This window comes from Melanerpes formicivorus, unplaced genomic scaffold (assembly GCF_026170545.1).
Source record: "Melanerpes formicivorus ecotype bairdi unplaced genomic scaffold, bMelFor1.0.p_v2 SCAF_6, whole genome shotgun sequence".
Lineage (NCBI taxonomy): Eukaryota > Metazoa > Chordata > Aves > Piciformes > Picidae > Melanerpes > Melanerpes formicivorus.
Genome location: NW_027142358.1, coordinates 8,239,048 through 8,251,961, shown reverse-complemented (window position 1 = coordinate 8,251,961; position 12,914 = coordinate 8,239,048). Strand labels below are relative to the sequence as shown.

At 53.5% G+C, this 12,914-nt stretch overlaps 1 protein-coding gene across 3 annotated transcripts; it reads left to right on the top strand.

The window, feature by feature from the left end:
* The first annotated feature begins 1,406 nt into the window (after positions 1-1,406).
* On the top strand, positions 1,407-12,697 carry FGF8 (fibroblast growth factor 8). Of its 3 annotated transcripts, XM_068139503.1 has the most exons (6): positions 1,407-2,043; positions 2,665-2,852; positions 2,944-2,980; positions 5,220-5,400; positions 9,657-9,763; positions 10,834-12,697. In XM_068139503.1, the coding sequence occupies exons 2-6, from the start codon at positions 2,821-2,823 to the stop codon at positions 11,119-11,121; spliced, it is 645 nt and encodes a 214-aa protein (XP_067995604.1). In that variant the 5' UTR covers positions 1,407-2,043; positions 2,665-2,820; the 3' UTR covers positions 11,122-12,697. The 3 variants fall into 3 exon arrangements, with proteins under 3 accessions (XP_067995604.1, XP_067995605.1, XP_067995603.1); XM_068139504.1 differs by having other exon boundaries at positions 1,407-2,852; positions 5,253-5,400; XM_068139502.1 differs by having other exon boundaries at positions 1,407-2,852.
* The last annotated feature ends 217 nt before the right edge of the window (positions 12,698-12,914 follow it).

Sequence of the window (12,914 nt, the reverse complement as noted above, 5' to 3'; positions counted from 1 at the left end):
GCACAAGCGTGGCAGCCGTGGTGCTGTCCTTGTCTGCCGTCACCAGCCCACTCATGTCACTCCCCTGCCCACAGGACAGGGGCTGTAGGGACTTTGGCTGTGAGCCCGAGGGTGGCCGGCAGGAGCATCGTCTGTCACTTGCTGTCAGATGGGAGTGTGGCTGCGCCTGGGTGATCCCGCACCGGCTTGGTTTTACAGCCATGGCTGGCACTTGAGCCTGTTTGCTGAGGGCAAGGGGCACGCGGGCTGTCAGCCTGCTGCTGCCTCTGACCCTGCACAGGACATCATAAATCTCCTGGTTTGAGGCAGCCTGGGCTATTCCGGACATGGTGCTGTGGGATGTGGTGTGGGGTGTGCAGGGGAATGTATGGCCCAACCTCTGCACCCGCTGTAGGTGAAGCAGAGGGGGCTGATGGTGAACGAGAGCAGCATCTAGGAAAGAAGCAGTGCCTAAAGCCCTTTAGCTTTATCTGTATATAAAAGTGATTGTTGTCTGAATTCAGAGTGTGGGGAATATCCAGTGCTGCCTGCTCTGACTTTGCCTTATTTTCCTTAGGCAAGCCAAAGAGGTGGATTTGAGGAGCCACCTCACCTGTGCTGTGGCACATCAGCTGTTTGCATGGCTCGATGTGCAGGGTTTCTCTCCTGAGCTCATTAGCTGGGTGGATGAGCTGAGTGCATAAGCATGTACTGCCCATGGTAACCCACTCCTGCTTCAGCTGGGCACCTTCAGTACGCATCCTGCCTGTTCCTGTGGTGCTCCTGAAGCCTTCCAGCTAAACACATGCTTGGCCCAAGATTTCTTTCAATATGTAGGAAAACTCTTCAGAAATATTATACCAGTGTTCTGCACCAAGAAAAAGGGAAGGAAAATGCACAGGGGGCTGGTTTTTCAAGAAATTTTGTCCAGAACAAGGCAGTTTCTCACCATGTGCTGTGTCTTGACAATACTGATGCAGGAGCTGTGTGTCTCCTTGAGCCAGCAGTGCTCAGGTTCCCCTGTCTGCCTCAGCACCCTTTGGCACTGATGATACTGGGCAGGACCAGGTGATACCATGGCAGCCCTGGGAGAGCCATCACCTGAGCTGACTGTAGGCAGCATTTTGGGATAAAAGGCTGAGTGCATCGTGAGGAGAGGCAGGGGGATATGCACGTTTGGGCTCACTGGGTGCTTGAGCAAGGGGGAAAATGTGTGAGCTGGATGTCAGCATGTGTGTGTATGAGGGAGAAATGCCCTGTGACTGCAGCTAGCATGTGCCTGTGTGTGCAGGGTTGGGGGCAGTTGGGGGCTGTGCTTCAGGAACTGGGGTGAGCAAAGAGGAGCATGTGTGTGTGTCTGTGCTGTGGGGTGCAGAGAGTGTGTGTAGGGGGGGCTGTGTGTGTGAGGGGTGGGAGCAGGAAGGAGGGGGCTGCATGGGCACGGCTGTATGCATATGCAAGCAGTGAGTACATGCAAGGGTCTGCATGGGTGTGCATGTGCTTGTGCAGGGTTGTGTGTGTGCAGAGCTGGGTGCGGGTGCAAGGCTGTGTGTGTGTGTGTGTGCAGGGCTCTGGCTCTGTGTGTGTGTGTGTGTGTGTGTGTGTGTGTGCGTGTGCGGCGGTGCAGCCCCGCCGCTCTGTCACTCAGAGGCCGGCTGACAGGAGCTGCCTCTCCAGCGGCGGCAGATAGCGCTGATTGCTGATTCGAGGAAACAAAATAGCAATTGTAATTATGGGCTCTGATAAGATAAAGGAGGGCGCGGGGAGCGCGGGGACCGGCAGCGGGGCACGGCCGGCAAATTAGCAGCTGTCACTCAGCGCCGAGCAGGCGGCGCCGGCCTCGGCCAGGTACCGGCCCCGGGGGCCGCCTGCCGCAGCCGCCCCACCGCAAGCCCCCGCCCCGGTGCGCAACAGGTGGCGGGGCCGGGAGTGCCGGGGCTCGACGGAACAATGCAGCCCTCGGCGGCCTTGCCCGGGCTGCGGGGCTGAGCCCCGTCCCGCCGCCACCGTCCGGTCCTATGGCCCCGCAGGGCCGGTCCTGAGTGCGCCCGACCGCCCCACCAGGTAAGCTCCAGGGGCAGGGATGCTCGAGAGGGTGGGGGGTGTCCCGCTGCCCGCTCCCCACCCCGGCTGCGGTATTTACTGAGCCGCGCTCACTCTCGAAACTCAGGTTCCCTCCATCCCACCCCGGTAATCCCTTTAATGTCTGGCACGTCCCGGGAGGGCTTGCCCGCCGGGTCCCAATCCACACCACGCCCGCGGAGGGGCGACCCTAGCGAGGAAGTGTGGTCCCGACACCCCCTCCCTTCTTCGCAGCCCTTAAACCCCCTTTTACACATGGGGGAACTGAGGCACGGGGGTGCGGAGGGCATCCCGTCGGCAGCTGCCTGCGGATCCCAGTCCTTAAGCGTCAGTCCCCGGGCTCGGTGATACCTGACCCGCCTCGGCAGGTACCGCTGGGCTGGGGACGGGAGCGGGGACAGCGGTCCGGCCGGGCTTCCCTCTGCGGCAGCGGCCGCCCCTCGGCCACGCCTGTCCCCGCCGTCGGGGCTGCGGGCCGGCCTGGCCGCCTCCCGGGGCGGCAGCGGGGCCGAGGAACGGGGCGGGGGGCTCCCCGCGGCTGGGGGCTGCCGGCCGTGCGCCCCAGAGGCTGGGCGGGTGGACGAACCGCTTTCCCCTCTGTAGCCTCTTGTGCCCTCCTTTCCTCGGGGCGAGGACGTGCCGGCTGGTCGAGAGAAGCTGAGGAACCGAGGCAGCGCCGCGCCGCCCCCCCAGGCTCTTTCCCCGAGCTGCTGCCGCCGCCGCTGGGCCCCGGGCTCCCGGCCTCGCACCGGCTCCGCGATGGACCCCTGCTCCTCGCTCTTCAGCTACGTGTGAGTATCAGCAGCCCCGGCCCTCCCGCCTCGGGCCCGCGGACCCCCCGGTTCACACCTCACTCCTGCTTTCTCTCTCCCCCCCTCCCAGGTTAATGCACTTGTTGGTACTCTGCCTGCAAGCTCAGGTAAGTGCCCGCCTGGCCGCCCAGCTTTGTTCGCCCCTCGGGGATGGGGGGTGCCCCGCAGGCGCTGCCGAGTGCCCCGGGCTCTGGAGGGAAGAAGGGAGGAGGAACAGTTTAAAACCTGGGAGACAACAGTCGCCTGGTCGTAAAAAGCTGAGGCCAAGAGAAGAGCCCCTCTGGGCTGCGAAATAAAGTGCAGGAGACTCAGGCAGAGGGCACCCCGCTTTCAAGGAGTTGTGGCGGGTTATTTTTAAGTAGCATTAGGTGTCGTCCCTCCCCGACTCTAAATGGCACTGTGGATACCCCTGTTCCTCTTGTCTTGGGGATTTCTTTCCTATACCACTTCATCCTAAAAGTAAAGAGGAATTAAGAAGGGGGAAGCATCTCACTCCCTCTACAACCTTAGTGAAAATCGCGGGTTTTGATCGAGCTTAAAATCGCCAGACTTTTCAGCACCGCTGGTTTGGTATCGCTGGAGACAGAGAGTGTCATGAATAGATGAAACAGCCCGGGCAGAGTTTGTGCAACACCCGCATACCAGCAGGCACTCCTCGCTGCGAGTGCAGCACCTCCAAACCGGGACAAAAACCCCCTTCCCCCTAACCCCCCCCCTCCCCCCCCCCCCCCCCCCCCCGAGCTCACAGGTGCAGAAGCTTTGTTTAAAATGCCCTCTAAGCTTCTTTTTCTTTTTTGTTTTTTTTTTTAAACTTATTTTTTTCCCCTACTTTAAAATTTTCCTGGAAGCTTGGGGCAAGGAAAAAAAAAAAAAAAGAAATAATAATTCGGGTTTTTTTTTTTTAGAAATCAAGTTTCCAGCTGAAAAGCGAAGGGAACAAAGTGCTGGGAATGTGCAGTTGTGTAAAAACATAGCTGTAATATTTTTGGAGTATGGAGAGATGGAGACCAAACAGCAGCATGGCTAATGACCTCTCCTCCACATGGTACCCTCATCAGAGCCGGGGAGAGAATCCTGCTGCCTTATCCAAAACCCGTCTATAGGAAACACACAGACACAGGCAGAAGTGGAGGGAGAGAGATGACATTGACAAGGGGAAGATATCTCTATAAAGCCAGCTTTGGGAGGGCAGCCACTTTTGCTTTTATTTTTTTATTTCCCCCTTCTTGCCCCCCCCCCCCCCCCCTTTCTTGTTGTTGTTTAAGATGGGAGGAAATCTTCCCATTTGACGTGGGGGTGGGTGGTGGGGGGTAGTCCCAGCCTTCTGATGTTGAAAGGAGCTATCTCCTAACATTTGCTCAGAATACATCTTTATAAATGTCAGGGAGCAGCGAAAGTTTCCAGACTTAAAAGAGGGATTTGAGACGAGGGGGGAAAAAGACTTGTGTGCAAGCTTGCGAGCCGAGACTGAAGGGGGGGGAGCAGGTTTGGCCACTCAGGAAAATCATTTAAAGCTCAGGAGCAATCCACACTGGTCTGGAGGGTACGGGCTCAGCTGCCACTCTGGGGCTAACGGGTTTGGTGTGCCCTGTGGGGCTGGGGACAACCCTGCCGCTGGCATCAAACAGCTGGCTGCTGAGGAGGGACATGTCTGCGTGGGTAGCGCGTTGATGTCCCTGGATTATTCTGCCACAGAACACTTCGGGCTGGGGCATGGTTTTATTATAATTCTTGAACCTGATAGCTCTGCCTTCTCTGGGGAATTCGAAGTGTATGTATTTGAAGTGGGGTTTCTGGGAGCACCTAAAAAGCCTGGGACCCAGAGGAAAGGCAGCTGGTGAAACCGATGGGGCAGCAGCTGGGGTACGTGTCTGGGGTAACTGGAGCAGTAGTATGTTCCTGCAGGGGTGAGTGGGACGTGAGACAAATGTCTCGACCCCTTAGGGGTGCGGGGGGCAACTCAGTGGCATCCTGCATATCCCCCCCCCCCCGACCCTGGACCCCCTTCAGTTCCCAGTCTTGATGCTGATCTCTAGTATCCCACCGAGTCCTGGGGAGGCCTCTGGGGTCACCGAGCCCTGTTGTGCTACCGAGTCACCTGCACCTCTCTGCTTTGGGCACATCTGGAGCAGGCACAGCTCTGTAAAGGGCTCTGGCCGCTGCACCCCAGAGCTTAATTCTCCTTCTCCTGTGGGAGCTTTGCTGATACAGAAGCTACCACCGTGGTCCCGGCTCTGCGCCTCCCTGTAAAGCCCGGCTGGAGGCCAGCGATCTCGGCTCGAGCCCATTCACCCCTCTGAGGAGTAGAGATTATAATGGTGTCGTATATTTTTTAATTTCCTAAAGGTAACTGTTCAGTCCCCACCTAATTTTACACAGCATGTGAGGGAGCAGAGCCTGGTGACGGATCAGCTCAGCCGGCGGCTCGTCCGTACCTACCAGCTGTACAGTCGGACCAGTGGGAAACATGTGCAGATCTTGGACAACAAGAAAATCAATGCGATGGCCGAGGATGGGGATGTGCACGGTAAGGACGCGCGATGGGGGCGGGTGGCGGTGGGGAAGCTGGGGAGGTGTTTGCGACCCGGTGCTGCGATTGATGGTTTCCGTCTTGTTTGTTAGCCAGAAATCATTAAAATCGTTCGGCTCTCGGTGCCTTGTAAAGGGAGAATATAGGGGTCAGTGATCAGTGGCTGTGTGATTCAAGGTGAGGGCAGGTTCCCCGTGCTGAGGGAGGGGACCAGTGCTGTCAGGATGGGCTCTGCTCTTTTCTTTCCTTCTTGGTTTGCACCTGACTCATGAGGGCTTGGGGCTGTGGTCTGCTGAGCGGCACCAGCCATTGCAGTGTGCACCTTTGCAGGGCTGGGTGTCTTGGAAGCTTGCTTTTGGAAAAGAGATAGAAAGGAAAGTTGAAAAAGGAGGGTGTGTGTGTGTGTGAATGGATGCTTTGGAAGCCTTCTCTCAACTGAAACTCTCTGAAGCAGCATTTTCCTGATGTAGCTCCTCATCCCTCCCCAAAACAAATCCTGAGCTGAGGGGTTAGGAAGGGAGTTGGCTGTGGGTGGAGATGCTGCAGCATCTCCAGAGACAAAAAAAGCGGGAAGAGGGGGAAAGACTACTGAGCATGAGATCGGGTGCTACACTGTGGCCCCTTTGCCATCATCCTGGCCCTGGCAACCCTTCTCCAAACCTCCCACCACACCGGGGCCAGGGGACCCATCCCTTCTCTGGGGACGCTGGAAGCCCAAACAATTTGACAGTGTGCACTGATGACACATTGGGATGGTGAAACACTGCACAGGGGTCAGCGGGGCCAGCAAGTCCTGGCACCACCAGGCCTGATCCTGCATCTGGATCGGGGTGGCGCCTGCATTCACTTGTGTCGTGTGTAGGAATCACATCTCTCTCTTTGGCATTAGCTGCAATTTCCCTTTCTTGCTTGCGGAGATTAGTCAAAATGCTTTTCTTCCTTCCCCTTCTGTTGGCTTGTTGTTGGTTTTTTTTTTTTTTCCTTCCTTATGCTTTGGCTGAAAATTTCATGCTGGTCTTCAGCAGTTCAAGCGAAGCACAAAAACGCCATCTACACGGTATTCCGTCCCTCCATCCATCCAGCATTAATCTTCCAAATGAGCTATTCCCATCCTAGAGTAGCCCAGCCTTGAAAGGGCATTAGCTAATTTTCCCAGGCAAAATATCCTGTCCTGTTTTAGACCTATAATTCTCAGATTTGAAAGGCAGTTAGTGCATATTTAAGCAAGGACCAGGTTTAAATAAGGCCAGGAGGAGGGGACTGGTGGTGGCTCGAAAAACTCCATTAAAACGTAATAAAAAAGGTTAAGCATTTGAAGAGCTGAGGAGGCGAACGAAGACTGATCTAAACCAGAAAGAGAGCAAGCAGTTTTTCAGATGTAAAGTTGGTATGGGTTTTTTTTTAAAGAGTTGCAAGTCTGTAAATGTTAAAATAGAGGTTCAGGATTGTTCTATATGAATCTCCAGGGAGGCCCCCATGTCTGGAAGAACTATTAAAACGCTTCTTACTTTCACCTTTTTTAACGTTTCCTGAATACTTTCTCCTCTTCGCAGTCCAGTTGGGGGATCAAGTGTGTCTCGCTGCATTTTTTCAGCATTTACGTAGCCACTTTCCCTTCAAAGTCTGTGCATTGGACATAATTTTACTGGGATAAATCTGTCACTTAAGTGAAAGAATAGAGTTGAAAATGTTAAGCCCCACCCCCCCTTCAAAAAAAGAAAGGGGGGGGAAGGGAAGGACTCCCCCAAAATGTTACTTAGAAATTCACTTTTAAAGAGGAGTTCTCCTTTCTGAGCTTGTGCTTGTGCCTGCCTGTTTAAATCTCATTTTTGGGGGTGGGTGTGTGAAAGAGGTTGATTTATTTTTGCAGATGACCCCTTTCCCCACGCTGACGTTTTTACAGCCGGCTTGACATCGAGTCCGGCGTTTTCAGTTATCTGTCTCAATTGTCAATATTTGATTGGATTTTTTTTTTTCATTCTAAGGGAATGTGGGTGGCTGGTGCAGCTCAGCTCATCCCTCCTGGCCATCAAACGAACCGCCCCTGGCTGCAGTCTGGAGCTAAACCCTGTGAGTGGCCAGGGATGCCAGCGTGGCTCCCTGCCTGCTTGCCGGTTTTTGTCTGTGCCCAGGGTTTTCTGATGGTTGAGGCTGGGGTTTGTGTGGTTCATGGGTCACTTGCAGGGGTCTGGGGGTGCAGGTCCCCAGGGACAGGTTGTCCTCATCCTTGACTGGTGGGGCCAGAGCTGTGTGCTGGCTGGGCTAGTGTGGGGTGGCAAACCCAGCTAGTGGCTGTAAATCATGGGGCCAAAAAAGGCCAAAAGGGAAGTGATGTGCATCTTTAAAGTGGGGTTTTGTGCTCGCTGGGGCTGAGGCCTCCCTGTTCCCTCCCTCCTCTGTCTGCCCCTCCCTCCCTGCTCTTTCTATCTCTTGGAGAGAAAAATCAATTCTTCTCAAACCTTTTACTGCCTCTGAGATCAATTCCCCTCCCTTTCCCCAATACAGATAAATAGGGGGTCACCATCTCAGCCCTTCATTTGCAGTGTCACGCCTGGTTTTTGGGATGCTCAGTGTGTGTGTCAGGCGTTGGTGCTGGGGTGGCACAGCCTGGCATTGGCTCTTCCTAAATTTCTCAGCTCTAAGTCCAGAGTGTGCCCTGCTAGGGATAGGGGGCTGTTGTTGCAGTGCAGTTTGGGGGTGAAAGCTGATGCAGGGTGATGTTGGCAGGAGGAAGTGTGGGGAAGAGGTGCTTGCATGTATATTGAGCCTTCTTTGCATGGCAGTACCACATTAGCTGGCCCCAGGAAATATTGGGATTCCCTTTCTGTTGTTCAGCTTGGCTGCAGCCAGCATTACCTGCTTGCTGTCCCTACCCTTGGTGCCACTTAACCTCCACAGTGCCTGCAATGTGAGTGGTGCAGGATCAGGGTATTTCAGATGCAGAAAGCAGCAGTTTGCTCCTAGCCCAGAGTGTGATTTAGGCTGACATTAGTTTGCATGTGTGTCCAGAGCTGCCTTCTGCCATTCAAAGCAACCTGCAAAACCCCCCAGCTCCAGAGCCACATCGCTGCCCTAGCTGGGGCTTGTTGATGGCTGAGCATCCTGGGGTAGATATGTACAAGCTGAGACGGACCACAGTCCTGAGCAGACCAAACAGTCTCTGTGCAGAGATGGGAGAGGAGAAATAAAGCATCAGTGGACTTTTTCCCATAATAAGGCTACAGACTTGGAAACTCTGTGGGTTGTGCTCTAATTACCTTGCCAAATTGTGCTTACATTGTAGAGGCTGATGCTGTGCAAGAGGTGATGATGGTTAGATGGAACAGTCTCAGCTGGCTTTTCAGTGCCATGGGGAAATCTTTGGTGCTGGGCACAGCATAGCCTTTTTGAGGTGCAAACAGGTAGCCAGCATCCTTGTTGGGATTTACCCCTGGGAAAGGAGCTGGCTCTGGGGATGGCAGCTGCAGGGCCGGGGAGAAGGATGCCCTGTCCCCATCCTCCTCCTTCCCTGGGGATGGATGGGCTTCGGGGCTCAGGTTCCCAGGGCGGAGGCAGGGAGGGAAGGTGACAGGTCTATTTATAGGCAGCCCATCGACCCGGCGATTTGCATAGCTCCTTCGGAAGTCGATCGATGCCTCCATTAAAAAACTGAGACCAAATCAATACGCCCTCTCAACTCGTGCAAAGGTGAAAGGCATTAAAAGGATGGTCGTACCCTTCATGCCTCCCCTGCCAGCTGCAAAGTCACTGTTTCTCCTGCAGCCCTGGTGCAGCAGAGAGGCATGGAGCGGTGTCCCCTGGGCTGGGGACAGCTGGCAGCATGCAGTGATCTTTCACAGGGTGCCTGCCTGTTTTCTGTCTGCAGGCTCACCTAGACCTGCCTCGGTTGGCAGCACAGCTGGCTTGTTCTCTGTTGGTGTGTGTGTGTGCCCTGCTCATTGCCCTGTTTGCCTTCTGGGACACCCCTGTGGCACCCAAACTATTGAATATCATGGAGTAGGCAAGGCTGAAGTCCCCTCCATGGCAAACAGACCTGGTTGAAGTCATGCACAGACACAGTGGCAGAGTAGAGGGGTCAAGGCTGGCTCTTAACCTCATGCCTTGACTTTGGGGCACTTCCTGGTCCAGCTGTCTGCCTGCCCAGCGTGTGCTCACAGTGCCAAGCATCAGGCATTGCTGGGCTCTCTCTTCCTGTGCCTGCTCCAGCCCAGAGACCCTCTGACCTCTCTCTTTCCTCTTGCTGCTCTCCTCAGCCAAGCTCATTGTGGAGACCGACACCTTTGGGAGCCGTGTGCGCATCAAGGGGGCAGCCACAGGTTTCTACATCTGCATGAACAAGAAGGGGAAGCTGATCGGCAAGGTAGAGTGCTGGGCTTAAGGGCATGGGAGAGCAAGGGATGCACTGCGGGTGCTGAGCAGGGCAGCCTGGGTCAGAGGTGCGCTTGTCCAATATGGAGCCCATTGGTAGGGATGGGCAGATGAGATGGGAATCCCAAGGTCTCAGCCAGTGCAACCCTTTGGAGGGCAAGGGGATGAACTGTCCTGCAGCTGAGGCCACAGGAGAGGAGGAGAGCAAGGGAGGCAGGCGGGTGCCGTGTGAGGAGCATTCCTTGCTTCTCCCCGAACAAATAGGCGGATTGCTGGGCTATTCTCCCCGATTACATGGTACAAGTGCCAGGAATGTTAAGATGCTCTGTGAGGCTGGCCCCAAGGCCGGGCCTGCCGTGTGCTTCAGTTAGTCACGCTCCCTCTGAGCCTCGAAGCTCCCTCTCCAGGGCCAGAGGGGGCTGGATGTGCAAGATCCTGCTGGGACAATTGTCTGAGAGGTTTTTCTATGGTGGCTCTTTCCCTGGGGCTGGCCAGTGTGTGTCCCCTCCCTGGCCCTACTGCTGCTCATAATGAAGAAGAGCTTGGACCCCAGCTTCCCCCATGCTCCTACCTTCTGTGGGCACAATTCCCAAGTCACCTATTTGGTCCCTTGATGGCCCTCCCATGCTAAACACCCAAAGGGGAATAGGGTAAGTGGGTGTATTGCCGCTAAGATGGTCTTGCTTCTGGTTGTGCTAATGGTGGAATTCATCTCTGGCGTGAATGGGAGCAGGATGGGAGTGGGTAAAAGTCTTCATGTGGGTGCAGTGGAAGTAAAGGCTGGGACAAGCCAAGTTGGGACTCGCAGTTCAGTGCTGGCATCACACCGGAGATGTGAGTTGCAATGAGTAGCATCTGCCCATGCTACAATACCTACTCCCCACAGCTTTTCTGATGAAAAACAGATATTGGGCAATTCTGACCTGTAGGAGAAAACAGTGGGGAAAATTGAGCCCTTGGCTGCCCTCAAGTATCGCAACCTTGCTGCAGGGTGGAATAGTGAGAAAGAAGCCCCTGCCCGAGCGCCCATTGCTTACATCTCCTCCTCTGTTCCCTCCTCAGAGCAACGGCAAAGGCAAGGACTGTGTCTTCACGGAGATCGTCCTGGAGAACAACTACACAGCGTTGCAGAACGCCAAGTACGAGGGCTGGTACATGGCCTTCACCCGCAAGGGTCGCCCGCGCAAGGGCTCCAAGACCCGGCAGCACCAGCGGGAGGTGCACTTCATGAAGAGGCTTCCCAAGGGACACCAGACCACCGAGCCCCACAGACGCTTTGAGTTCCTCAACTACCCCTTCAACCGGAGAAGTAAAAGGACTAGAAACTCTAGCTCCAGGGTGGGTCCTTGATGTGCCTGCCGGCGCCCACCCTGCCGCCTACACCCCTCCTGGAGGCCTCTCCTCTGAGTTGGTCGACTATCTGTAGAGACTTTCCCGTATGGGTATTAAACAAAAGGGAGGGAGGGAGGAGGGGAGAATGATATAAAAAAAAAACACAACAAAAAAGGAAAAAAAAATTACCTACTCTAGTTGTTGATAATTTTGTGGGGGTTGGTTTGTTTTTTACAAAAAAAAAAAAGAACAAAAACAAAGGAAAAAAAAAAGAAGAAGAGAGAGGCTCTATTTTTGTACTCCAACTTTAAAAAGAAATGAAATGTTCAGAGAGTAGTGAAGGGGGGGAAAAAGTCCTTCACTTAGAAACGTTCTAGTCTGTTTGGGGTCGTGCTATATTTTGTGGGTTGTTTGCCTTTTTTTTTTTGTTTTGGGTTTTTTTTGCCCTTTTTTTTGGGGTAGCTCTAGGGTGAAAGGATATAAAAATAAATTCATTTAAAAGAAGGGAAAAAAACCACCAACAACAAGGGAAATCCAAATCGGGGAGTGATGTGTTCCTTTAAAACGAACGGGATCAACGCTTACTGGAGAAGACGGAGAGGTCAGGAAAGGAAAAGGGGTTTTATTTCAGAGGTGGCTGGAGGGCCTCCCAGGTGGGGTTGTTTTTTTTGCAGCCTGGGTGATGTGGAAGGGCTGACTGAGATGTCCAGGGGGAGGACTGCTGGATGCTCTCCTTCCTCAGGTGCAGCTAACTTCTTCAGCTGAGTGGGTGGTTTGCTGGAAGCTGCTTGCATCCTTCCGAAAACGCTGCTGGCTTTCCAGCTCCCAACTTATTTCTTTTTTTTCTCAGGAGGGGACAAGGGGTAAATGGACACCTCAGAGAAAGTCCTGAACCGACTCAGTACCTCTTACCTATGAGAGCATCTTTGGCATTTGCTTTATTTTTAAACTACTAAGGTGAGGCAGTGGCTGATGGCTGCTGTGAAGCAGGCTGGTAACTGGTTTGGTGTATTTTCAATGTGGAAAATGTGAACTTCTCACCAAAAAGTGATACTTTTTTTTTTTTTTTTCCCTGTTTATTATTTTTTTTTTTTTTTTTATATCAGATGGAAATTTTCCTCCCTAAAATTAAAGTTGGTAAATTATCGTGGAGCCATTTTTGGGGCTGGTTTTGTCGTAGCATTCAGGTTGTGGTCGGCGCTGGCATTGTCAACATTCTCTTTCAGGTTTGCTCTTTGAGCACGGTCACTGTCCTTGTCCTCCTAGGAAAGGAGAGGTTTCTTTCAAAGTTTTTTGTGTTGACAGAAGCCAAATCTTCTACTTAGAAAAGTAAAAACCAACCCCAAAACTAAAGAAAGCATTCCCCAGCCAGCCCAGCTCTGCACACGCTGCCCTGGGACTGCGACCCTCTCCAAGGGGTTAAAGTAATTATTCTTCAGGGGGAGGGCAAACAAAGACACTGGATAGGAGTCAGAACCAGGGGTGACTTTTCATCCAATCATTTTTGTTTGTTTTGTTTTTATTTTTTATTTGTTTCCTTGAGGATTTCTGTTTTGTTTTGGTTGTGTACAAACTGAATATTAAATGATTGAAATATTTATTTAATATGTGCATTAAAAATTTGTATTAGTCTAACTGAGCCTGATCCTTTCCAGGTAGGGGCTGGAGCTGGAGATGCAGGTTGGAAAGGGGCAGAGGACAATGGGGCGAAAGATGGGGCTGAAGCTGCTGCTTCATGGGAATTCCTTCCCACGAGAACAGGTGGACTTCAGTAAGGCCTTTGACACTGTCCCCCACAGCAAACTCCTGGC

Bases quoted from the DNA above. Each gene is read 5' to 3' on its own strand.
- FGF8 (XM_068139503.1), top strand. From the start codon at position 2,821: ATGGACCCCTGCTCCTCGCTCTTCAGCTACGT. The intron at 2,981-5,219 runs GTAAGTGCCCGC...AATTTCCTAAAG, and splicing joins TACTCTGCCTGCAAGCTCAG to GTAACTGTTCAGTCCCCACC. The intron at 9,764-10,833 runs GTAGAGTGCTGG...TTCCCTCCTCAG, and splicing joins AGGGGAAGCTGATCGGCAAG to AGCAACGGCAAAGGCAAGGA.